General features: G+C 42.8%; 2 protein-coding genes across 6 annotated transcripts; both read right to left on the bottom strand.

Moving 5' to 3' along the window:
• Positions 1-212: 212 nt before the first annotated feature.
• TMEM174 (transmembrane protein 174) lies at positions 213-4,202 on the bottom strand. Its single transcript, XM_014884238.2, has 2 exons — positions 3,434-4,202; positions 213-2,510 (listed from the first exon to the last, which is right to left on the bottom strand). The coding sequence occupies exons 1-2, from the start codon at positions 4,063-4,065 to the stop codon at positions 2,408-2,410; spliced, it is 735 nt and encodes a 244-aa protein (XP_014739724.1). The 5' UTR covers positions 4,066-4,202; the 3' UTR covers positions 213-2,407.
• Positions 4,203-10,457: 6,255 nt separating this feature from the next.
• Positions 10,458-25,265, bottom strand: TMEM171 (transmembrane protein 171). 5 transcript variants are annotated; one of them, XM_088156760.1, is made up of 6 exons: positions 25,123-25,255; positions 24,676-24,887; positions 19,669-19,797; positions 18,512-19,205; positions 17,359-17,500; positions 10,458-10,781 (listed from the first exon to the last, which is right to left on the bottom strand). In XM_088156760.1, exons 4-6 carry the CDS (start codon positions 19,140-19,142, stop codon positions 10,553-10,555), a joined length of 1,002 nt encoding a protein of 333 aa, XP_088012886.1. In that variant the 5' UTR covers positions 19,143-19,205; positions 19,669-19,797; positions 24,676-24,887; positions 25,123-25,255; the 3' UTR covers positions 10,458-10,552. The 5 variants fall into 5 exon arrangements, with proteins under 5 accessions (XP_088012886.1, XP_088012889.1, XP_088012887.1 ...); XM_088156763.1 differs by having other exon boundaries at positions 18,512-19,228; positions 25,123-25,253; XM_088156761.1 differs by lacking the exon at positions 25,123-25,255 and adding an exon at positions 24,351-24,454 and having other exon boundaries at positions 24,676-24,823.
• Between the last annotated feature and the right edge of the window lie 732 nt (positions 25,266-25,997).

Raw genomic sequence — 25,997 nt, 5'->3', positions numbered from 1 at the left:
CTGGGCAGAAATTTTGACCCTAGTCCTACGATTGGATCCATCAAGCCTGACCTCTGTGCTACTGCAGTGCTTGTTGGAATCAGCAGAACTACGTGCTAAGTTCAGGGCCCTGCACATGTGGAACTAACTGGGGATTTGGGACCATCCAGTTTCCTGCTGTGGAGGGAGGATGAGTTCATCTCTGTGTGAATTCCAGAAAAGGAGCAAGACACTTCCATAAGAAAAACTTGCATTTATTTTTAGATCCTGTGTTCTCTCACTCAATCCCATAGAGATCATGCTGAACACAGCATGCCTCCCCTCCTCCAACGACCTGCTAACACCAGGCCATCACTGCTGAAAAACAGTGTGTCCCATATTTTCTAATGAGAAAAGCCTCACACAAAGTTTGCAGTTACTGTTCAGTAGCTGCTGTTGCAGCTGCTAATCCAGCTTTGAGTCTGTTCAAATGTTTAAACGTCCCAAATATGACTTCTGCCAGTGTCTTGTCCATCACTGTGGAGCAGAGTGATTGTTTTGTGTCCCCCCTAAATGTTTTATTTCTTGGCAACCTCTAAGTGTACAGGACAGGGATGTGTGCACCTGCAGGTCCACGCAACCAATGTTCTACCCATCTCCATCCAGAGCTAAGTCTCCTGATTGCTGGAGGAGCTGCATAGACCAGCTGTCAAGTACATCAGGCTGGTGTGCAGCTGACTGTGCTCAAATGCCAAGCTTCTCCAGTCCCCGCGAATGAGATCAATTGCAGGTGGATGAAATCTGGCAAGAGCTGGAACAGCTGCATCAACAAGTAAGAGACAGTTGATGCATTCCATATTAGACACCTGCTTTTAGCTGTGCTGTGCCAGGCCAGGAGACTGGCTCACAGGCACACCAGCAGTGCTCCGCTTGGTTACTTCAGACAGGGACCATTGCCCTCCAGGGCATCTTGTGTGGTGCCCACTCCAGCAGGTAAGAGCTGAGATCAGCTTTTGGTTTGAACCCTCTGAAGGAGATAAGTAAACCTAATGGGATCATCATATCATAGAAAAATAATGGCTTGTCCAGCTCTGGCGCACATTCAGAAGCAAAATCTGAAATATATGTGGAAAAACAAAATAAAAATGTAGGGACTCACAGGATTGCCATTGCTCTGGGGTTGAAAAACCTCCTAAGCAAAGGTTTTTGGATCTTCCTTCTGGACTACAAAATTTCAGAGCTAATACACTTAATCTTTTGTTAAATATAGCTGTAAATACATTTCACAGAATCACAGAATATTGTTAATTGGAATGGACTCACAAGGGTCATGAAGACCAAATCTTAAGTGAATGCCCCATACAGGGATCAAACCCACAGTTCTGGTGCTCAGCAACACCATTCTCTAATCAAATGGGCTAATCTCAAATTGTTGTGGATTCAGTGCATGGAACCAAGCTGAACTGGAGCAAGAAAGTTTACTACAGCCCACAATCGTCTAGATACTCTGGGGACAACCTGCAGCCTGGGTTGTGTGCCTAAGACCCACATTCAAATAGGAAGAGAACAGCAGAGGTGTTTCACCACAGCCCTCCTACAGAGCAGGGGTGCAGCAGCTGTGATTGCTGAAGTCCTTCACAGTGGTAGGATCACACACCTCTGTCAAGGCTTCAGAAAAATGCCTTTTTCTTTAGTGACTTAACCTCAGTTATTAGGACTCTTGGTGGGAAACCGTGCTTTGCCTCCCACCAGGCAGGGAAGGGAACTGAATTTGATGCTATGTACAAGTAGGCAGAAGTCACAATTTGTTTTCTCTGTTCTGAGATGCTGTGGTTCAAGCAGGATGCTCCAAAAAATGCCTACAGGACTGGGTTGTGCAACAGTATTGAGTTCTCCAGAAAAAGCAAGCTGAGGAAATCTCATCTGTAGACTGGGCTTATTAATGAGTGAGCTCTTCTAAAGAATCAGACAAAATTAAGACATAAAATACACTTTCATGAATCAGACACTTGAGTACTTTTGAAGTTTCCCAAGCAATCAAGAAGGAAAATACATCAAGAAAAAATCAAGGATTTTCTAAAGATGCTGAATGTCCAGGAGCAATCATGACCTTCCACAAACATTTTGTGCATTCAGAGTTCACACTGTTTCCAGCAAGTCTGAAAATCAAGTTTCTTGTTGGGGAATCCTAATATGGATTAAGATAATTGAGTTCAATAGCTTTGCTATTAATAGTTTTGCTGTTAAATAATTAATAGCTCTGCTATTAAGCTGCATTGTAAAGGGCTAACAAATTTTAACAGAGAAAAAGGAAGGGATCAATTAAATATCTTCAGTGACACTGAATTGTATATAAATACCAAGATCTTGCTCATACTGTCTTATCACACAAGTGTTTAAAGAAAAGATTTTTTGGGATTCTTGCTGGCATCTCTTAAGATTGTTGTCTCTATGAAGACAGAGGGTATATTTCCTCATAGCGTGGAGGAGACAAGTTATTATGGGCATAGTCTTCCAGCAGTCCTTCTGGTTCATCAGAACTGTCTTCTGACCTGTAAAGAGGAAGAGGAACAGAAGCAAAAAGAATTTACCAAACACACAGCATGCAAGTAATTTCATTGTTTCATCCTCCCAGCCTTATCTGGGAAAAGTACTCCCTGGCTTCCTGAGAAAATGCTTTGAAATGAAGTTTTACTGAGATTCAGATGTTTGCTGTGTTTTTTCAGTAAGTTTAAAAGTGTCAGGAGGTGACCTTTGTCTTCACCCTGCCTATGCGTGTCACCCGTACTGTTGAGGACAATGGGTCAGACAGCAGCTTTCAAAAAGACTTTGATAAATGAATTAACAGTGACTCGTGTTGTAGAAAGGATATAATTATGAGTAATTCCTATAAACTAAATTATATTAAATTAATATATTAATATTAAATATATTAAAATATTAAATTATAAATATAAATTAAAGTAAATCCCAAGATAGTGTTGGGTTTTCCAGCCTTCTACTAAGAGGCTTTTAGGATGTTTGGTCTCCTGGCCTAACCAAACACTAGGACTATGCTAAGTTATCAGACTTAAGGAATTGCAAGTATGCTTGCTAAGAATATTGAGGATATATAAAAGTTACATGAAAGGTCTATAAAAGCCAAAAAAATCATCTTGGCATCATACACATAATAATCTAAAGGTGGCAAGATAAACATAAGAAAACCTCCGCAAACAGGAGCACATATAACTTAAAAAGTAACAAGAGATTAAGTTGACTGAAAATTGAAAGGCATTTATAAGTGAATTTAAATTGTATAAAAACGATTTCCAGGAAAAGTATGTTTCCTCACTCAAGAAGAATTCCTAACACAGACAAAAAAGTCTGAGAATAATACCCTGGACTAGCTCTAGTTTCTTATGATACCACACATAGTACTTAAAATACTCAGAAGCCTGTGTCCAAACACACTAAGGCATTTCAGATGCTGTACCTCTGATTCCTGGAATTCTCTGCAGGATAAGTAGTGTAGTTCTCGTCTTCAATAAAAGCCAGGTTATCCAGGGCGTAGGCAGGGCATAAGTGAGGAGACCTTGTGGTGAGAATCGGTGAGGTGCTGGGGGGAACAGCCCCGCAGCAGCTGAGCACTGGGTGAAGGTAGCCGGGAGTCACAGCAGTGCCCTCCTGGGATGGGTACGGTGGAGGGATGTACTGTACCACTGTGGCACCATGGAAAGTTATAGGCTGGTTAATGCCGGTGAAGACAAAGGACTGTCTGCTTGCAGTCTGGTCAAGTTCCGATGTATTTTCCTCTCTTTCTTTACAGGGCTTGCACGTAAGCATGTTAAATTTACAAACAGCAATCAGAATAAAAGTTACCCCGACAGACAGCAGAATAGGCCCTAGTAACTGAGTCCACTCCAGGTGAGTAATGCCATCATATTTTATCCATCCCATCACAGTGAAAGTGATCCCCACCAGTCCCAAAAACACACCTGAAAAGAGCAGAGTGGTGCCAGCTTTATCCCCATCTGACACCAGGGCATCAGATCTGTTTGGCTGACAAGGAGTGACAGAAAAGACATTCAAGGAGAAATCTTCTACATTGTTGTTGTTTTGCTCCATTACTGAGTATAACGTATCTTCTCCCTCAAGAGAAAGGGGCTTGTAAAGGGCTTGGCAGAATATTTAAAGTCGAAGGTTCAGGTTAGTTATACAAGAACTTTGTGTGTGTATGGTTAACAGAGTCCATCATGTGAAAGAACAAACTTTGCTTGGAAGAACAAAGGTCTGGGAAGTGAAGCCTGAATCCATCACTAAAGATTTCTTGAATTATCACTATCACTTCCGGAATGGATTCACCCCTGCATGACTGCCTCTCTGTGTTTCTTCTTTAATTTAGCACCAATGACACTGTGCTCATTCCGGATAGCACAAAAAGCTAGCTGGAGCAATTGCAGCTTTTCCTTAGCCCCAGCTAGCTGATGCATCCAACATATGGACAGCATATGTTTAGTCAACAGCAGTGAGAGAGATCCTTGCTCTCCAGTTCCTGCTCCATTTTCTGCAGGAAAATTCCACACAGCCATTGCTAGAAATGCTTTTCCATGCTCTGAAGCGTGACATTTATAGTCATGCTTGGATCTCTGCTGCACCTCATTTTGCAGTTCATGATTTAAAAAGGTATCAAAGTAGGCTTTCTGATCTTTTTCTGGGGCAACCACTAGGTGAGCAGGAGGATAAGTGGCAACAGGATGGTGAGCACTGAAAAGCCTGGGAGAGCTGTTGGATCTGGGATAAACATTATTTCAAGACAGCCAAAGCTTTCCAGCTGGTTGAAGGTAGCATAATTATCCTATAATTTCCCCTTAATTCTGGACATTTTTTGTTGTGGGTTTTAAGGTTTATAGAGAATAATGCCCAAATACCCTGAATAGCACATCACTGCAGGAATAAGAAAGCATCTCTTGTAATGCTAAACTTGACAGAGTGAGGAATCTTATCCTGTACTCACAGGTACCTAGGATACTTCTTCATTTCACAATGAATTGTTCTGCTGAACTCATGTCTCATAAATTAAACAGGAAAAATTATCGAATTTTGAAAATTTCTGTTTCCTAACAGTTTCAGACTAAAGTAATTGCTGTTGGAGGTTTCTAGTAGAATGTCTTTGTATAATTCCTTAAGGAGGAAAAATGTCCAACTACTCTGTTTGTACTAGCATGGGAGAGTACTACACAGAGGACAGTGATTACTGCTCAGGCAGTAGAACACATAATGCTATTTCCTGCTATCAGCAGCTATGGGGAAGCAAGCTTATCCTGAGATTTTTAGGATTAAAAATAGCTCTAGAACTGGAAAATTTACCTTTCAGACAGCTTCTTCAAAGTCACTAAAAGTGCCTTTATTCTACTGTGCATTATCATCACACTATGTGACAACAGCTCTCTCCTGGAAAAGGTTATTCACCAAATTTGGCACCTTCAGAACTGATGCTGAATGCAATTGCAGATGTCTTTCTCATTTTTTACTGCCTAGACCTTGAGGAATATTAGTGCTGGATTCCTTAAAAAAACAGCTGTGAAGCTTCCAAACTCAGCATTATTAAGTCACCCCTGTTACCCAGGCCATCAGCAAATTTTCTGATAAATACACTCAAGCTCAGCCTTTCCCACAACACTAAGCCTGGTCAGGATTTTTTGCACCTCTTGAGCAAAGAGATCAGTCTTGCAATGCAGTGGTTTTGTATGACGACAATAAACTAGAAAGTGCTGAAATACTAGATAAAGTGTCCTTGCATTGCTAATTATAGCCAAAGCCTAAGTCACCTTTAACCTTACATTTGTTAAACTTAATGGAATGAACAGTTACTGCTCTTTACATGTCAGGTTTTTCCATACCATAAATCATCCTTGCCACTGCTGAAGCTTTCAGGCTTTCCAACATTCTTTTAAAAGCAGCACTATATTATAATAGCTGTCTAGCTAATAGTTTATACAGATGTAGTGTCATCTTGCTCCTTTCATTCATTCAAGAACTCTGCAACTGCTATTTGCAATGGGATCGTGCTGGAGCACTTCTTCAATCCCACAGAATGATCCTCAGATCCTGTCTGGAATTAGAATTTTCCAAGTTTGGTGTTGTGTCATCCCACAGCTGTCTCTTTGCCTCTGGTCTAGGACATGACTTCAGGATTGTTGAGCAAGTGGACAAGAGAGCTGGAGAACACAAGCTTCATTTTTCTTTCCAATGCTACATGTCACTTGAACTTTTAAAATAGGATGGAAAACACTCTACATTTGGTGTGCTAGGATATAAATTAAAATTACTCCACTCCCTGTAAACTGTCCCCTCTCTGTAAGATAGTTTCCCCTATGTCTCCCTGTATTTCTCCAATTATTTGCCCAGAGAGTGGTGATGCTGCAGTCAGGCAGCTCTCAAAGTCTTAAGAGATTACTGGATCACAATGATTTATTTTAGGACCAGAGCTTTTCTTTGCCAATAAGCGTATATTCTGGGGATTCACTTAAAAGTGTTGATTTATGAAGTACATCCCTTTTACCTGGTATGATTCCTAAGCAAAGAATTTTGTGAAACCAAGGAAAATTGGTCAGAGTGAGGTTTTTCAGAATGAGTGCTGTTTTCAGATGTCAATAGTTTTGTTCTCATCTGCTTCAGATCTTGCCCTTAAACACAAGCACTGCTTTGCTTTCTGTTCCTTCACCTAATTTTCTATTACCAGTGCAGACTTTCAGCAGTGCTTGCTGCTGAAAGCAGGTGCTCTGTACCCCCTCATTTTTCCAACCTGTTTGAAGAGTCATTCTAGTGAACACTGACAGGCCATCACTTAACCCTGTTTTCTTCTTCTTCCTATGTTAGCTATTTTGACACAGTTGTTCACATATCAGCCTGTTGTAGGAAGGTTTTATTTTCTTACATGCCAGTTATATAAGCAGGGACTTAGTCAAAGAACACGCAAAAGAAGCTGCACAACACATGGTATTGCACGTTGATTAGTTTTAAAACGAGTAAGTACAAATTATCGCTCCATAACGTAGGGAGATTAAGGAGCCAGTGACTTGAGTTAGTGGACCTTTTCCTGGAGAAAAGTAACTGGTTCTTCAGAAAATATGAATTACGTGTGTAAGAGTAGTACATAAAAACCCACTCTGAGTGGGTTTTTCACCCTTGGACTACTGCACCACCAGCCTCAAAGCATAAATGGATTGGGAGAAGCAGCTTCAGCCAGCTGCCCATAACTGCATTTACCAGCAAGGTTCCACAGAATGTCGTCTTGTGAGCATGCACACCAAAATGGTTTCCATGCCTAATTGTTGAGTTGCATACATATGTGATTGGGGGAGGAGCATTGATCTAGACGAACTCTGGCATGTTCACTGCAGAAATGTGGAGGTATTGGCCGTACAAGTCATGACTCTGAAGAGACAGGATGGAAAAGGAATAAATGGATATAGCAACACAAACTACAAAGTGCAAAGATGGGGTGGGTGCAATCCAGCAAGTGCTGCTATCAGAAAACATAGCAACATTGCAAAGACCTGTGCCATCTCAGTTTTTCAGATGAGTAAACAGTTCATTTTCATAGCTGCTCTTGATGCAGGAACAAAGACGCTTCCTAGAGAAAAGGCATTCATTTATATTTTTGTGAATCCCTCTCACATGCAAAGGATTGCCGTGTTGCAGTTAGAAGCAGAGCAATGTCAGTGCAGGCAGCAAGGACGAGACACCTTAACTTCACTTAGAGAGGGCAAGCAACCCTTACCTCCCACTTTGCCTGTTTAAGTAAGTGTGAATCAGTAACCAACTTGATTTGCTTCCTAGCATTTGTATGTCAAACACTTAAGCTAACCTTAGAGCAGAAAGAGGGTTATAGCACCATTAGTGGGACAGTAAAGTATCTCACTTCCTCAATAAAAATGCTATTCTGTATTATTTTAAGCTACTTTTATAGCTTTACAAGGTGTCGCTTCCTTTCTAATACAGACATTTCACTCCTACTCCCCACATCAAAAATTCCTCCCTCTAATGCTGTTCACCCAGTGGTAGCCTTCAGTGGTGAGTACAGACCTGCTAGCCTCTTACTCATATTTTCTGCCCTTGCTGCAACATATTTCAACAACCAAACAGTAACCAAATACTGTTGCCCTGGCTATGATAACTACTACAGTGCTGAGCATTTTATAGAGATGCACCCAGCACATCTACTGAGTTTTCAAGTAATGATTTTCTAAGTCAAAAATAGAAGCTGCTAATACAGCTGTAAACTAATCTATTTCCTAAGCATCTTCACAAAATTATACAGAGATAAATTCAGTTTTCAATCCTTGCTTTCAGTGGTAACACCTATCCTTCCCAGGGAACTCAGGCGCTGAGTCTGAAGTCAGGTCAGCAGCTTTCTGAACCATGGTTACTGTGAAAACTGTTTTTTAGAAATAGTGATCCACACTGAAGATTCTACAGTAGATGATCAAAATACAATAACCTTGAAGGAAGGCAAGATTATGTCTCTGTTACAGAGAAGTCAGATGACCCAACATATTCTGCTTGATTTGTCTGGTCTCTTGTGTACATCTTCAGAACAACCAAGCAAATTGAAGGCAGTAGAAAATGTTGATACTTTTTCAGTTTACCACTAGATCCAACTGCCTTTTTTTTTAAGAAGGTGAAGTATTTCTAGATTTGTTTAAACATGTTTTGATATTTAGCCTTTTCAGAATATGAGTGTTCTGAACAACAGCATAAAGCTAACATGGGCTTTGTTGCATGGGATCTTTCCAGTAAAATACCCAGCTTCTGTTCTTGTTATGTAATAGAAGTATAAATTGAGAGAGAAATAGGCTCCTTAGACATGTGCAAAGCTTTGCATGCATGAATCACACACAGCCCCACTGTTTAAACAGTAGAAGCAAAAGCCTAAAAAAAATCACAAAGATGGCAAACTATGCTCGTATTGCAGATTGCATATAAAAAGAAACATCCTTGAAAAACTCACTAGGTAAAAAACGTTTCAGAGAAAAGAGGACAAAATGCCTACTGGCTTGCGTGGATTCCCTTTCTTCATACAGGCATTTCCCATGGCTGAGTCATGCCAGTTTAATCAGCTCCTACATACTAAATCCCCCTCTGTGCCGTGTTTGCTCATTACTCTGTGTGCATAAGCCCCTCAGCTCTATTGCTGGCTAAATATACCTCCCTCACTGCCTGGTTTGTTTTTGTGCAGCTGCACAAAGAACTGTCCTAGCATAACTCAGGGAACAACACAGAATTGGAAATAAATGGCAAATGCAGGAGCTCCTGAATATCTCTTTAAAGCAGTAAGCAGGTGAGAGGCACATTAATAGAAAGATGACACAAGGCAATCACCTTTCCCTAGGCACATGGAATACGTAGTTTGGCATTACAGCCAAGTTCTCTGAAATTCAGCATGGTAGATGACAAGTGGAGGTGTAACCGAGGTACCAAAGCACACAAATTCAGAGACAGCTGAACAATTCAGATCCACCAGGCTGAACCAAACTCAAAGTGCAGCCCTGCCATCTTTCTGGGCACAGAATCCGGTCCGTTTTTCCCAAACAGCATTCGGAGCAAGTTGTAAAAATCAAAGATCAGCAGCAACTCAGTTCCTCCTAATTATCTTTACCTAGTACAAGCTACAGTTTCGGAACAAGTACAAACAAACACAAAGTAGAATTAGAACCTTCATCCTGAAGGCAGACCACTACCCTAGGGTTGCAGGGGGATGGAGGAGCTAAGAAGACTGTACTTCTGAAGGTCTGTCAAGCACTCTGTCAGTTAAAGACACTTGTTGCATGCCTCTCCTGCGTCTGCTGATGAGTAATGTGTGCACTTCGAAGATATCATTGCTTTGTGGTATTCACTCTCACACAATAAGCACTCCTTGTATAATCCATGAACGATGATATAAAACAGCAGAATAATTGCCCTGAAACCAGTCATAGGCATAGTTAAACTGTTAGCCTATTAACTATCCTCAGGGCTGCCTTTGGGCTCTTAACTGCAGCTAAAACTGATTTTCATAGGGATTATACTTACATAAGGACCACATATAGTCTAAATATGGAGTGTTTGTTATCAGGCAGAACAAAAGGTAACCATTGAAGCTCTTCATAGCATCTTTGGTACCAACCTTAACATCCCTATATGTGAATGCTCTCCGAGTACTTGTTAAGGCCAAATAAGTCTTTTCCAAAAAAGTCATGCAAAAATAGAAATAAAACCACTTCCTAATTATTTCCTTCTTTGAAGCTCCAAGCAGATTTAATTAAAATAATAAAAAAGTTGGTTTCTACTTAGTGGTTTCATTATAAAAAGAACAGCTATAAATAGAAACTGAAGCTGTAACAGAACAAAATGAGCATTTAATGTTCTTGCAGTGGACTCCCTTCAGACTACTTCAGCAGAGGCCCAGACTTCTCTAGTATTTCTTGAAATCTAAGTTCATTGTTTATTCTTCCTGATGAAAAATTAGGCACAGCCAACATTATTGCTTTTATTACAAAATGCAAATAAATTCAAAAATTGTAAATCTCTGTGTACATTTTAATTAAAAATTAAGTGAACTGTCAGTCCTTTACGAGCTGGCGTCAGATGTGGCTACGGAAATCGATGAAAAAGATGAGGAAGAAGATGGCGAATATTCGTTATTTGTTATTGATGCTTTTTCTTCATATTTTGGTGGTGATTCAGAAGGAAGGTATAGCATTGGTAAAATATCTGAAGGTGAGCTGCTTCCAGAAATTGTATATATGGATTCATAGTCTCTAACAGCAACGGTTCTTTCATCATCAGCAAGCTGTGCTCTATAAAACACAAAACTATGTATTAGCATAATTAATTTATCTACAGTGACTGAAATTTGACTTGATTTACATAAACATACGTGTATGCATACACTTCCTAAAAATCCCTGAAGCAAAGAACTTGCATAAGCATTAGGATTTCATTCTGTGGGCTATATTATGACTCATTTCAAAATTCTATCATTTCAGAGAGGAAGGGCAAAACAAGCTCCCTTCTACCCTTTGAGATAAGCAGTCACAGCCTGCTTAAGGGTATTAGCTGCTTCTGGCTGTGCTGTTTCACAATCTTACTAACTCTTCTTCTGATCCTTAGCTCCTAATGTATCTTCGCTTTTCTAGTGTATCACATACACAGTCCCCTTCCATTATTACAGTTACTAGACTTAGAACTGCACCCAAAAAATCAGAAACTCTAGCCTTCTGAGATCTTACAGGAAAAGCAATCAAACTTTTATTAGGCATTCCAGCAATCCATGACAGACATAAGGAGTCATATGCCCACTCAGACCTGGAGAAACAGAAGCAACTTGACGTGACCAGACTGCAAAGCTCCCAGTGATGTTCAAGATGAGCAGCTAAGTATTCCCTGTCCTCCTCTAACCATCCTAGCTGGATCAAAATTGATTGAAGCCACTTTGCTCATCTTATCCTGGAGCTGGCCCTCAGCATATTACTTCAGCTGCTTCCCAAGGAATGGGAAGAACTCCTTGCTCCTCATGATTCACTCCCAGAGCTGACTCTTGCTTTTGTACATACATCTGTATCCATACCAATACTGAGTGAGGAGCACAAAGTCACCTCATCTTCAATGCTGTTACATGACTGTAAGCGTTTTCAAAGGAGAGGGAAATACTACAAGACAAATGCTGAGGTGTAAGTAACAGATTGCAGGAAAAATGCAAGCAATTCTGGGATAAGACCATGACTCAGCTTACTAATAGCTCTGTCACCCAGCACAGGCTGCACAGTGCTTGCTGACAGAACACTGAGCAGTGGATCAAAGAGGCAAATCACATTTGTCCAGTAGCCACCAACATATGAAATGTGTATCCCTGCCATATATGGGATCTTCAACCATGGCACCGTTACGAACAATGAAGCCATTGCTTCTCTTCCATGAAAGTGGCTCAGGAAGCCATTTGCACTAGTCAAGATGCTCTAACTGCCAGCAAGTGCTGAGCCATCAGACAGCAGGATTGAGTGAAACACCCAGAGATGGTATCAGCTCCGTGGGTCTCTTCCCACACTGGGAAGCATGGGAGGGTAACAGCTAGAGCATCCCCATGAGAAACACCACAGGCTGAGGTCAGGCATTCTGGGTTGTATATTCAAGCCTGAGGTGTTTTATCCACTCCACTAGATACTCTTTTTATGTGTATGTTCACAAGACAAAGAAATCCACACAGGCATTAAACTATAGCCACATGATTTTCCAACAGTTCCAGGGATGGTGACTCCACCACTTTCCTGAGCAGCCTGTTCCAATGCTTTACAAATCTTCCAACAGAAAAACTCTTCCTAATATATCTTGCTCAGCTGAAGGCCATTTCCTCTTGTCCAATCATTTGTTATGTAGCAAAAGAAGCTTTTGCTACAATCCCCATCTTGCCACAACCTTCTTTCCAGCAACTGAAGATAACATAAGGTCAAGTCTTTTCTCCAGAATGAAGAATTCCAGCTCCCTCAGTGACTCCTGGTACGATTTGTGCTTCAGATCCTTCACCAGCCGTGCTGATCTTGTTTTGTCACACTCTAGAACCTCAGTGTCTTTCGCATTGAGAAGGACCCAAAATTGAACCACAGAATCATAGAATAGCCTGGGTTGGAAGGGATGTTAAAGATCATCTATTTCCAACCTCCCATGCCTTGGACAGGGACATCTTTCACTAGACCAGGTTGCTCAGAGCCCCATCCAACTTAACAGTTCCATGGATGGGACATCCACAACTTCTCTGGGCAACCTGTTCCAGTGTCTCACCACTCTTACAGTAATTAAATTCTTCCTAATACCTACTCTAATTTTTTTTCAGTTTGAAACCAATCCCCCTTGTCCTGTTACTATATGCTCTTGTAAAAAGTCCTTCTTGTAGGCTCCCTTCAGGTATTGGAAGGCTGCAATTAGTTCCCTCTGAAGCCTTCTCTTTTATAGGCTGAACAAACCCAATGCTCTTAGCCCTTCCTCACAGGAGAGGTACTCCAGACCTCTGTCATCTTGGTGGCTTTTTCTGGACTCCTCCAGCAGCTCCATGTCGTTCCTGTGCTGGACCCCAGAGCTGGATGCAGCCCTGCAGGTGGGGTCTCAGCAGAGCAGAGGGGCAGAATCCCCTCCCTGGCTCTGCTGCCCACACTGCTCTGGATGCAGCCCAGCACACGTTTGGCTCTCTGGGCTGGCAGTGCCCATGGCTGGGTCATGTCCAGCCTCTCAGCCACAGCACCCCCAAGCCCTTCTCAGCAGGGCTGCTCTGATCTGTTCACCACAGCCTGGGCTGATACAAGGAGCTGCCCCAGCCCAGGTGCAGCACTTTGCCCCTGGCCTTATTAAAACACATGAGATTACCATAAACCCACTTCTCCATCTTGTCCAAGTCCCTCTAGATAGCATCCCATACTTAAGTCTGACAACTACACCACTGAGCTTGGTGTCATCTGCAAATCCCTTTGTCCATGTCATTAATGGAGGTATTTAATAACACTGGTCCCATTATGGACCCCCAAGGAGCAGCACTTGTCGCTGAAGCCCATTGGGACTCTGAGCCACTGACCGCCACCCTCTGGATGCAACCGTCAAACCAATTCCTCATCCACTGAGCAGTCCACTCATGGAATCCATCTCTCTCCAATCTAGAGAGAAGGATGTTGTGGGGGACTGTGCCAAAGGCTTTACAGTAAAATGACAGACAAATGACATCTGTAACTCTTCCCTTATCCACGATGCCATCACCCCAGCATAGAAGGCCACTGGGTTGATCAGGCAGGACCTGCCCTTGGTGCAGTTGTGTGTGAATCACCTCCCTGTCCTACGTGTGCACAGCTCTAGGGCCATCTGTTCCATGATCTTCCCAGGCAGAGGTGAGGCTGATGGGTCGATATTTCTCAGTATTCCTCCTTTCTAGCATTCTTAAAGGTAGGTACAATGTGTTTCCCTTTTTCCAGTCACCTGGGACTTGCCCAGACTGCAGTGACTTTTCAAATATGAAGGAGAGTGGCTTGGCAACTACATCTGACTGGTATCTACTGACAATTCCCTCAGGACTCTGGGATGCAGCTTATTGGGTCCCAAGCTTATGTACATTCCAGTTCCTCAGATAGCCATGAACCTGATCTTCTCTTACAGTGGGAGGAACTTTGCTCCCTCAGTCTCCATCCTGCTGTCCATCTATCCCCGAGTGGGAAGAGAGGTTGCCATTCAAGACAGAGGTTAAAAAGTTATTGAGTACCTTGGCTTGGTCATCCACTGTCACCACTTTTCCAGCATTGTTTATCAGGGGGTATCCTTTCTTTGACCTTCCATTTCTGGTTAGTGTACTGTACATGTAGCCTTTCTTGTTATTCTTTGTGTCCCTTGCCAGGTTCAGTTCCAGTTTTGCCTTGGGCTTCCTCACTGCCTCTCTACACAATTGTATTTCATCTCTAAATTCTTCCTAGATTACCTGTCCTGGTTTCCACTGCCTGTACATTTGCTTCTTTCCCTTAATTTTGACCAGTAAGTTTCTACTCAGCCCTGCTGTTCCCTTGCCCTCCTTGTCTGATTTCTTGCTCCTGGGGATTGGCAGCTCTTGCTCTCTGTGGAAGAGCTACTTAAAGATCTGCCAGCTCTCTTCTACTCCATTGTCCCTGAGGGCAGTCTGTCAGGGGATCCCACTAACTAGGCTCCCAAAGGACAGGGAGTCTGCTTTCCTAAAGTTCAAGAGCTGGACTTTAGCCCCTTACCCCGACCCCTATCCATCAGGACTGCACACTCCAGCCATGCATGATCCCTGCAGCCCAGGCTGTCTCCACTCTTGGTGTCCCAGTTCGCTCACTTGCACTGGTGACCAAGAGATCCTGCAACGAGTTCCCTCGCAGGGCTGTCTATAACCTGGCTCAGAAGTCTCCTCCACGCATTCCAGGAGGCTCCTGCATTGCCTACAGCCCTCCAAGCTCCTTTCCCAACAGCTGCTGGGGTGGTTGAGTTCCCCCCGCAGGACAAGACCCTGCAGGCACAATGTCTCCTGTAGCTGGAGCGGGAAGGTCTGGTCAATGGGCTCCCCTTGCTCAGGCAGCTGTAGCAGACCCCAGACACAAGGTTCCCTTTGCTGCCTCAGTCTCTGACCCCTCCCCATGAGCTTTCCACCTGCTCATGGGTGTTCTTCAGGGACAGCTCTTCACATTTAATTCACCTCTTGCTGTCAAGAGCAATCCCTCTGCCTCTATTTCTTTCCCTGTCTCTTCTGAACAGCCTGCAGCCATTAAAAATAACACTCCAGAAAACGGATTCATCCCACAAAGTTTCAGGAATAGCAGCAAGGTCATAGCCTTCGAGCAGCACAGTGGCTTCCAGCTGCTCTGGTTTGCTGCCCATGCTATGTGCATTGTGTTAAGGAGCCTTAGCTGAGATGCTGGCCATGTTGCCTTCCTGAAAGGACATCCCTTAGCTTCTTTGAGATAGTTCTCCAGTGTTTCCCTCTTGCCTTCTGTTGCCTTAGAAGCCCTTGGCTCAACTGTGTAAGACGACAAGTGTGTTCCAGTGTGGCCAGCACACTCCAGATTCAGGAAAGGGCCTCTGTAAGCACCTTGTCCTTCTAATCTTTGCTCCTCATTCCACAGTTTGCCAGGAACAAACCACTTATTGTCCCCCTTCCCTTGAACAGAGGATTTAGGTGCCCACGCTATTGTTGATATAAGCCTGGATGTAACTGGTTGCCTTGGCCACTAATGGCTCATGTTCAGGTGTTGCTGACCACCATTACCAGGTCCTTTCCTGTCAGACAACTTTCCAGACACTCATCAGCAATGGCAGTGATGGTACTTCCAACTGTTAGCAAACAGGTTATTCTTCTGTAAGAGGTCTATGCAGCAGGAGGAGATGTTGGAAAGTACTTTTAACTTTAGCGCAGTAAGTGTATTATCCCTATATTCATGGTTAATGCTTAGTTTTGTCCCATACAGTGCTTAGTACAAATACCAGAGACTCTTGTGGCCTTGTGTTAATTCCCTACATCTGTGACTAGTAAGTCTCGAGCCAGTTAATGCTTCCTTGTAGCAGTGATTAATACATAGTAGCTGATATCTTAGTTTTGAGAACAAGGATTTCGTTCAGAGCAAAGAATGATAAGAGAGGTGCATTATGACCTGATGACGGATTTGAGATACTCTCAAGGAGAAAAGATTAATCAGAAGATCTGGAACCATATCCAAGTAAGTCCATGGAAATAATTTGCATACATGCATATATTTAGGAAATTCAATGAATATGTATTAGTTTCAGTAACAGAACCGGCTCTGTTAGGTTACTGAGCATACATGCTTTGTGGAGAATTTCCCATGCCTCCAGCACCGCTAATAAACTCATGTTGGCTTTATAACCTAACTAATTGGTTGGAGAGTTTATTTCCCAGTTTTCAGTGACACCATATTGCATGCACAGTCTTGAGAATTAAAGTCATTAAATGACAGCACCACGCAACTTACTGACAGATCAAACCCAGGCTGATGTAGGACCACTGTAAAGATATGAAATCAAGTCATTTCTGAATAATTAAGGGCCTGAAAGTAAGTTAGGGACTCCAGCTCTTCTGGCCAGATCTAGCTCGGATTTCTAGTATGTGGCCCTTGCAGTGATCTCTTTTAGCCTCAAGTTAGCAACCCACAGGGAATAAATAATCCTGCAAGTTCTTGTGGCACAGGTAAGTCTTTGGTAAGTTGGCAGCTCCTGCTCCCTGAGCTTGGTGGTGTCAATATTGGGCAATTCTATTATACTCCATGTATGTAAGGAATGGCTGCAAGGGTAAAGTACATCATCTTGAAACAAAACAGGCTTTGCATCCTCCTTTATCAGCATGCTGGAGCCTTCTGCAATATCAAGGAATCATTTAATCTTGACACATGACCACAGCAGGAACAAGGCAGACCAGCACAGCACATCTCACTTCCTCAAGGCAGAGATAAGGGACACAGGAGAACAGAACACATTGGCAGATAAAGTAACATTCCCAGGGTCTTTGGGTGGGTGTCAAAATAATTGCTGCTTTGTTTCTACAGAGGCTCCTAAAATCTGGCAGTATGGATATCATATCACTACTGCACTGCTATTAGTGGCATGTCCTCTTGGACAATTTGTGAAGAAATCTACTAAGGGCCATTGATTTAAGAACTTCAGAAATTCTTTCCAGTCATAACAATAATTTAATCCTCATAAAGGACACTCTGCAGTTTGTAGTTTCCCTAGTATACTACCATATTTTAATGCCAATTCAAATAAAGGATATGAAACAAGTCACGCCTAGTAGTTAATTCACCGTGATTATACAAGAACAAAGTCTTGGATACGTAAAGAAACTGTTCAGGTTTCTAAAGTCAGAGATTAACACAGTCTTACCCATCACTGAAGATAGAGTGGTATGGTGGAGGATTTTCACTTGTGGGCAAAACACCTGACATAAGACAATGTGTCACAGTTGGTGACATAGGGTCAGCAAAATAAGAAGGTGGTGGGGGTGGGAATACCATCACAGCATCACCTAGAGGAAAGAACACCAATTACTACCTCTGAAGAACAGAGCATCTGTGGTTATACTAACAGCATCGTACAATTTTTACTTGCCTAGCTTTTAAGATAAATGATCCCACATACAGAATTGATACATTCTGGCCTGTTGGAGTAGGTTGGAGGTACATTCGAAACCTAAATAATCCCAAAATAAAGATGCAGCATATTTATAAATGAAAGATTTCATTTAGACAATACAACTGACAAGGGGGAGTGTTTATCTAGCTAAGAGACACAAATATGGTTGACTGTCTACAAGAAGTGGAAGTGCAAAGCACACAGTTACTGTTGGAACATTTAAGGGCAGGAAGGTATTTAGTTTCCCTCCCAAATATAACATAGGTAATTCCAAGTTTCTCCATAAATACTGCAGTGTTACAATGGAAGTCATTAATGGCTCTGAGGACTGATTTTGTGTGTTGTGACAGTTTCCCTGTAATTTACTAGCAGCTCAAGGCACACTAACCACAACTATTGATACACAGTTCACTACTTCAACATTGTACAGCAAAAGATCTACCAATTTCCACTCCGTAACTGAAGAGCTTAAAACTTGTAATCATACCTCTGACTGACTGAGGATGTGGCCACAATTTTAAAAATACAGTACATTGGTTATGAATCAGAATCTTCTGTTTAAGGGTTCAGAGCTCAAGGCTAAAATAAATCTTAAATATAGTCATAGAAGTCTGATCTGCAGTGTCAATCACACCATTTGAGAAAAGAATTAAGGTCAGACTCATTTGTGTCAGATTATGCTGCTTTACACAGTCAGACCTTTTCATGCCGAAAAGATTCTGCATTTTTAAGAAAGGTAACTGAACTGACCAGCTGACAGAAACCATATGAGACAAAGTAACATTATTCTATTTTGGCTGTCTTGACATGCTTAGAGCTCAAATAAGTAATATCCAGATGTAAATTATTAGTGGAAAAAAAACCCCACTAATTCCCAGTGTAAAGTTCCAACATTTTTACTCACCTACTGTAACCTGAAAAGATTCAGGGCTGTGAGCATGTTCTTCACTTTCACAAGATTCTTGGTTGAGATTTAAGTTTTGCTTCTTTTTAACATGAGCTATCACGAAGAAACACAACCCAGTGAGCACAATCAAAGGTCCCATGATTTGAAGTGACAGGAATCCACAGCCCTGGAGGTCCAGGTCAGAAGAGCCAGTGTGGTTGAGCTGTATCATATGCCAGCCAGGGCTGCAACCAGGAACCCAAATGCCCAGGATGCTAATTAACATTCCACTAGTTAAAAACAGGAATCCAAATATGAGAAACTGGGCAAACTGACAGTTCCCACGACAAAAAACAAGGCTGTATACCTGCTCGTTTTGCAATTGTCTTTGCCTTAGATACATCCTGGCCCTTGATCGTGCCAGTAAAACACAAACCAGTCCAGTTACAGCCAGCACTGGCCCAGCAGCCTTAAGGACCTCGTTACAGTCACTGAAGCTTCCAGATGGACATGACTGGAGAATAAAAACTGAAAGAAGGAATCCAGCACAGAGCAACACAGCTCCAAAAACAAATAGGAAAAAAATAAGTTTCCCATGTTGTCCATTACTTCCTTCACCTCCTGGTGCAGGAACAGCCACTGGATACATTACAACAGAATCTCCTCAAGCAGACGAGTTGTTAGAATTAAATGGCAGCAAACTACAGCAGATCTGTGAACATGAAAACACACAAACTAAAAGAAGAAAAAAAGCCAGCAAGAATAGCTATGTTATATGTCTTACCTTCAAATTTGTTACTCAACCTTTATTGTTGATGCACCAGTATCTTCTGTTTTGCACTACCTCCACTATGGATTACAGGCCTATTCAAGTTTGCTGATGTTAAATGCCAATGAAAAGACAGAACTTGCCTTACAGTTCGACTTAAACCAACTGTAATTGCTGCTGCACAGCTAAATTAATTGTTTCTTTAGAGAAATAGTCTTATGATTAAGAGGACATTATTTTGAGATGTTGAATATTTGGAACTAGGACAGTTTAGCTTTCCCCTTGAAAAGATAAAGCTATTTCTGTGCTGAACTGCTGGAAGTGACAGCTTGTGACAGATAGTAGTTCAATGCAAATGAGCAATGACTACTGGACTTTTTAACCAAGTAAATCTTCTATTACTTACCTTTTCAAAGCATATAAATCCTCCTTCTCTTTCCATAGACAGTAAAGACCTTTTTGTTTCTCTCTTTAAATGAGCTTTCTGTCCTATGCTGTGTCAAAAGCAAGTACTGAGATGGGTTTTGGTTCTGTTCTGAAATGACAAAACAAAACAACAAACAAGCATTCTAAAAACCAGTTAAAGTCTCACTGATTTCAGCTGGATAGTTAGAGTTGCTAAGCATAGTACTCCTACACTTCCTTTCAACTACCCCTATTTCTGAATACTTTGTCTTTGCTAGAAAGATCTTTAAAAATAAATTAATGAATTTGCTCCCAGAAGGCTTCTGAGCCCACAAGACTCTAGACTCAGAAGTAAAATAGAAGGAAACAGAAAACAGTTTTGAGTCTAATAACAGCCCATATGGTAGCATGGATAACAAATCAGCTGGATGTGGATTTACTGGGCCAAGGGAAGCCTGACTGAAAGTTAGGACAGAGTTCCAGTCAGTAAGCTCTAGTACAAAAAAAAACCCAAACCAACCAACTCTGCTGTTACCTACAATGAAGTTTCTGCTACTCTGACACTCTGCCTACAGAGCCAGATGGACATCAGCCACCAGATGGTGACTAGCAACCATGGGGATCTTGGCTAACATCCATCAAAAGCCAACCTGAGATGCATGGGAAGTTCAGACTATGGAAAATAACTAAGTCTCATGGATAGACCACGAGAAAGCTGTTCCCTAACAAGCACAGGAAGTACTCAAGCATGCTTGTGCTGCAGTGTTCTGACACTACCCTCTTGCCCTCATCAATCATGATATGTCCCCTATGACAGACAATTTCACCTATGTCTTGGATATATAATGACTGATATATAGGGACTGGTGGAGTTTGTCATGGATGGAAGCAGGGAATCAGCTTAGCTACTGCTGTTTATTAGTTAACCTTCAGCCTTTTCTCTACCACCTTCTACTGTCCTGCTACTAATTCAGATGACTGGAAAATAAAACATCAAAGTAGACTGGATCCTCCTTACATATGCCTTTGGTGCACTTATTCCACGAGAAAAACAAGGTACTATGTGATTTCTGGAAACAAACTGTTGAACATGTGTCAGCCACAACAAGGTTTGTGTCACTCCCCAGTAACTGCAGTGCCCCACTAGGATGAAAACAAAACACAATCAGAATCCACTAGTGACTCAAAAAACATAATTATTTACCTGCAGTGCAAGGCAATCTACTGAGTCACTACTCTGCCACTTTTAAGAGTAGAAACCAATTAAAGAATGGGCTGAGCACATACATGAATGACAAAGTTATTACACATTTTACTGCTGAACATCAAACCAGACCCCCAAGAGCACAGGCAAAAGCAGAGTACATCACACAGGTAAAAGGCTCAATAAGCACAAGATCTGAGAGGCAAGGAAACACAGCAAGAAGGCCACTGCAGGAAGCGACTAAGCTTCCTAGCCGGCCATCTTCAACAGCAAAACTGAGTGACCACCTCTTAAGGCATTCCATTACTGTGAGTAGTTAAACTTGCAAACTGTGACTGCTAAGTGTTTCTTCAGTGCTTTAAATTTCGTCTTCTGAAAACCCTCTACTAAGATCAGTTTGGAAAACTAAGGGTCCCTTGGCAGAAGAGTTAGATTCACTCCAGGGGAAAAAAAGGTTATAAAAAAAGTCATAAAGAGCACTAAAGATAGAATAGAATGTCACAAAAAAAAAGCTGATTGAAGACCTTCAGTTCAGCACACTTTTAATACTGCATGAGCTGCAGTCATGCATGACTTCAGACTGCATGAGCCTGAAGGCTCTACCTCTGGACAAAAAAAAAACAGACTGGGATGGCCACTTCTTAGATTTCAGTGGTCTTTGCTAAGTCAATAAAATTCTTTTTGGTGACTGCATATTCCCTATTCTCATAAATTATCTGAGCTGGCTCAGGCTTCCTGACTTACCAAGTGTAAAAAGCTGAGTAAAACACCTCTGAAACACACACACACGTATAAATAAATAAATTCCAGCAAAGCCCAATTTCAGACAACTGTCTTGAGATACTTTTCTGCTGAGGTGCATTAACCATTATAATACCAACACCCTAGAAAGAAATCTGAATCCTTTCTTTGCAGTTCCCTCTAGGGGGAAGAAAACATGGACTTAAATACAAGCAAATTAGAAGAAAATACAATAGCGTGAAGGCAAAAAAAAAAAAAGTAAATTCAAATATATATCCATTACAAAGAAAAGTCTAGAGATTTGCCCTCCCTACTCCAACACAGTGCCTGCTTCTCTTCCACCAATCTTGTTGTTATGAGATTAAGCTATTAGAAATTACATTAACTACATTAGAAATGAAGCATGTGCTTATTTTCTTCATTCTTTCAGGCCACAAAAGAAGGAACATTCAGAACAGTCCATTGTGGCTTTGAAGATGAAAGCCATAGATTTTATGCTAGAAAATCCAAGGGAGAACTAATTTCCATTTATGCTACCATGAAATTTTAACAGAAAACCTAAAGCAAGATTAAATTTATTTCTTTTGTTTCGAGAAAAAGTATTTTAACAAAGAGGTAAGTCTTTTATTGTTTATGCACTTGAAACAGTTACACAAGATCTCCTATCTCCACAGGCATATTGATGTACAGGAATTTTCCCTTGATATTAAACTCAAGTCTGAAAGCAGACATGGAAATAAAGGTCAGAAACAATCAGAACATAATGCAGTACTGTAGGGGGCGTTAAGAATGATGGGAAGAGTGACTTGGAAACATAACTTAAAAAGGAAGTCTGGTTATAAGCTCAACCTAAATGATATAGTGCTTATTTTTTTTTGTAAGTCAGGCCTATTCCAGAACAGAAAACAACTTCGTAATTTCTTGTCAGTTTTCTGTGTAACACTTGTATTACAATTTTCATACTATGGATGACTCCAAGAACTTAAAACTACTTCTACTGCAATTCTTCTTGAGCCTTCATATTTTCCAAGATTTCCACTGCAAACACCACGGCTATGAATTTACTCACACTTACATGAAATTTGATAGCTTTATGCAGATATTGTGAATTCAAGAACAGAATAAAAATAAAGGCATTGGAAGAATTAAAATACTGCTGTCCCTCCGTTTTATCCTTCCCAGAGTAGGATCCATTCCCCCTCTTTTTGCTTGCAAAAGCAAACAAATAATTTCAGAAGTTTCAGGTCTAGCCCATGTTATTTCAAAAAGTATAATACTCTGTTGTAGTCCACAATGGAAATCCCATTAGAATTTGTAAGCCATCCTTTTCAAGTACTTTAATTTTTCAAATTTTTCACCTATGTTTCCAAGTTTTGAACTACTACTAGGCAGTTGCCACTGTGCTTTTTTTTTTTTTTTTTTTGTGATTTCCACCCCCCCCCCCCCCCACCGAGGTTTCAAATTAAACCATGATTCCTTATTAGTCAAGTGACTTGTAAGGAAAAATGCTCTCAACTTCATTCAGTCTAACTTCCATATCAAAACATGAATGGCTCCCTATGTCTGAACTTCTTTGCTCCTATCTGCCTCTGTACCCACATCATTTTCTGTCTTCATTAAATCTCAGTTTCCCCCTGGACTGGACTCTTAACTTGGCATGCAGAGACACTCATCCATGAGTAAGCTGATTAAACTAAATTGTAATGTGCAATATTCATTCCAACACTCTTCCCTCCCCATGGTGTTTTTAACAACTTATTTGAAGAGCTGGTGGGATATACCCAACAGGATGCACGTTTTGTTTTCTACTTTGAAGAAACAAAACTACAAGTTCTGAGATGCCAAATACATGCAATTTGTTCTCTTATGTATGTAGTCGCTAATTAGTACCTGATAGTGCTCTTATCTCACAGAGCATAAGACTCAGGTATCGTAAAAGGTTTCAAGATTTAGACAGTGTGTATAAAGAGTCCTAAGCTGGGAGAGGATGCCACAAGAACTCTGCCCATATGGGTCGACAAAATTATTGTTTCAGCTCACAGTATAGAAGAGTAATGCCGTGCTGTTACTTATGATCATTGCAGGTGGGGCAGGAGCCACCTGGAGAAGTACCAGAAAGCAGCTGCAGTAGGAAATTCCAGAAAGTGGGATGAATCCTGCCACTCTCCAGAGATACGTGCACCAGGGATCTCTTTTACCACAAACCAGCACTGTCAGGGATTCTGACTGTGCCAGACAGAAGCACATTCTGCAAAGCTGCCAATTCCTGTCCCTGTGGGCTACAAGAGAAAAGCAGCTACAGTGAAAGATGGCCCACAAATGTTCCTCGCTTACTTCACCAGGAAGAATATTTTCACTACAGTTGGACAGGAAGACCCCAAAAGTCTGTCTGAACAGCAAGGAGCTTACAAAGCAAAGCTTGGTAACCCATTGACTGCCATGCAGGCAACTAGGGCAGCACCTAGATTCAAAAATGAGCTCTGAAGTGTCCTCGCGCATGTCGGTGGATATTTTTACATGACACACTAGTGGTACACAAGAGCTGTGGCAAAGCACCCCTATATTCTGGAAAACCTGCAGGGAGATTAGGGAGAAAGCAGACAGATATAGTTAACACCAGAGCTGATGTTTTTCAAACAGGTAACATATGACAGACCAGTTTCTGGAAATTCACAGGAAGGTCTGTCCCGGGGCCTGATGTATCTTAAAGCAGCAAAAAGCACAAGACAAAGACTTACACATCTCTGACGACAGGATAGGCCACGGTGACCATCAGGGAGATGTAGGGCTCCAAAAACTATCTAAAGCCATCCTGTCCCAGTTTCCTGAGGCTGACCTGGGGCTTTAAGCCAGACAATTTAATGGACAAGCAATTAAACACTACTCCATCTAGGAATAGCAGTATTCATGCACCAGCCCATCAGGCATAGTCTAATCTAAGTCACTTAGTCTTCTTAGTCACAATAAGACCTTCAGAAAGATGAAGCATGCCCTAAAAGCTGCCATGCATCACGCCAGACACCCCTCTCCACCACCTCCTCTCCGTGACCTGAACCTCCTCACCTGTGCCGTCCCAGCTGTACGCCACCATCAGCCACGAGAGTACTGCATGCCAGAATAGCTGCAGAAGCCCCTTCAAAGATATCTCATCCTCCCTCAGGGATGGCGTAGAGGTCGCAGTGGGGAAGCAGTATGGGGAGCGGCAGGGTCTCCAAGGAGAACATATCTCCAAGGTCACTTACACCCCGGACAGTTCTCACACACACTGGATAAGACTGAAAACACGGGAATGGCGGCGGCTGAGGGGAGATGCGGCGCGATCCCGCCTACCCGCGGCGGCCCTTCGCGGGAGCTGCCGGAGGCCGACCGCCCGCGCCGCACCCCGGGCCGCCCCCGACCCCCGCGGGACGGGCCGGGGCCGCCCCGCCATGGCTGCACAGTCGCAGGGCCCTGCGGCAGCCCCAGCAAGAAAGCGCGGTCAGCGAAGAGCTGCGGACACCCGCCCCTTACCTGGCTAAGGACGCAGCAGATCGGCAGGCGCCGCTATTTAAGCACCTGCGTCCGGCGGCGTGGGACAGGGCCGGGCCAGGCCCAGCCGAGCCGCCCCGGGGGAGCGCGGGCGCGGCGGCACCGCCCCCTGTGCCCAGCGCCCCGCCCGGCCGAGGCCCGGCACGGCCTGCCACGGCCTGCCCGCGGCTCCCGGCTCCCGGCTCCGGGCTCCCGGCCGGGCCTGCCCGCGGCTCCCGGGGCAGCAGCGGCGCTGCCCGGCTGGGAGATCTCTTGACCCGTGGGTCGGGTGTCGGTGCAGCTCGCAGGGCATGGTTGTGGCACGCAACTCTGGAGTCGGGTGTACGTGGCCAAAGTCAAGCGTGCCCCTGAAATGCCCTCGATTTCGAGGCGAGGCAGGTGAGCAGCCCCCCTCAGGATGCTAGTGCCACGTCTCCTGTTTCACAGAATCACAGAATATTCTGAGTTGAAAGGAGCCCGTACGAATTGGGTGCAGCTCCAGTACCGATCACGGATCGAACCCACAGCCTTGGCATGACTATAACCACGCTCTATTTCAGGACCCCTTTGTGTTGTAGTCCCTTAACAACCCTTGCATTACTCCACACGCTTGAGAACTTGTTAGGCAGCCTAAAGACAGGTTGAGCCTAGATGTTACAGATTTCTTTCAGTGGCGAGCCACTTTAGCTGGTGGAAATGGAAGAATATGCTTTCTTGCCAGGTACAAGCTGTGGAAGGAGGAAGAAGCTGGCTTTGGTAGCTGAGACGAGAGAGCTGTGATGTGCAAGAAGCAGCTGTATGAGTAGACAAGGAGGCAGCGAAGGAAGATCAAGACGGGCCATTTGTAAGTGCTGTAGCAGCGGCAGGACCAAGACAAT

Source organism: Sturnus vulgaris, chromosome Z (genome assembly GCF_052056855.1).
Source record: "Sturnus vulgaris isolate bStuVul1 chromosome Z, bStuVul1.hap1, whole genome shotgun sequence".
Taxonomy (NCBI): Eukaryota; Metazoa; Chordata; class Aves; order Passeriformes; family Sturnidae; genus Sturnus; species Sturnus vulgaris.
Note: the sequence above shows the minus strand (reverse complement) of the source record. Positions and strands in the feature narration are given on the sequence as shown.

What these genes read in the sequence shown, in the direction of transcription:
- TMEM174 (XM_014884238.2), bottom strand. Translation starts at nt 4,065, where the DNA reads ATGGAGCAAAACAACAACAATGTAGAAGATTTCTCCTTGAATGTCTTT. An exon ending in GAGAATTCCAGGAATCAGAG is followed by an intron (nt 2,511 to 3,433) that starts GTACAGCATCTG and finishes TCCTCTTTACAG; the next exon opens with GTCAGAAGACAGTTCTGATG.
- TMEM171 (XM_088156762.1), bottom strand. Translation starts at nt 19,142, where the DNA reads ATGTATCCAGTGGCTGTTCCTGCACCAGGAGGTGAAGGAAGTAATGGA. An exon ending in ATCTTTTCAGGTTACAGTAG is followed by an intron (nt 17,501 to 18,511) that starts GTGAGTAAAAAT and finishes TCTTTCCTCTAG; the next exon opens with GTGATGCTGTGATGGTATTC. An exon ending in CACTCTATCTTCAGTGATGG is followed by an intron (nt 10,782 to 17,358) that starts GTAAGACTGTGT and finishes TGTGTTTTATAG; the next exon opens with AGCACAGCTTGCTGATGATG.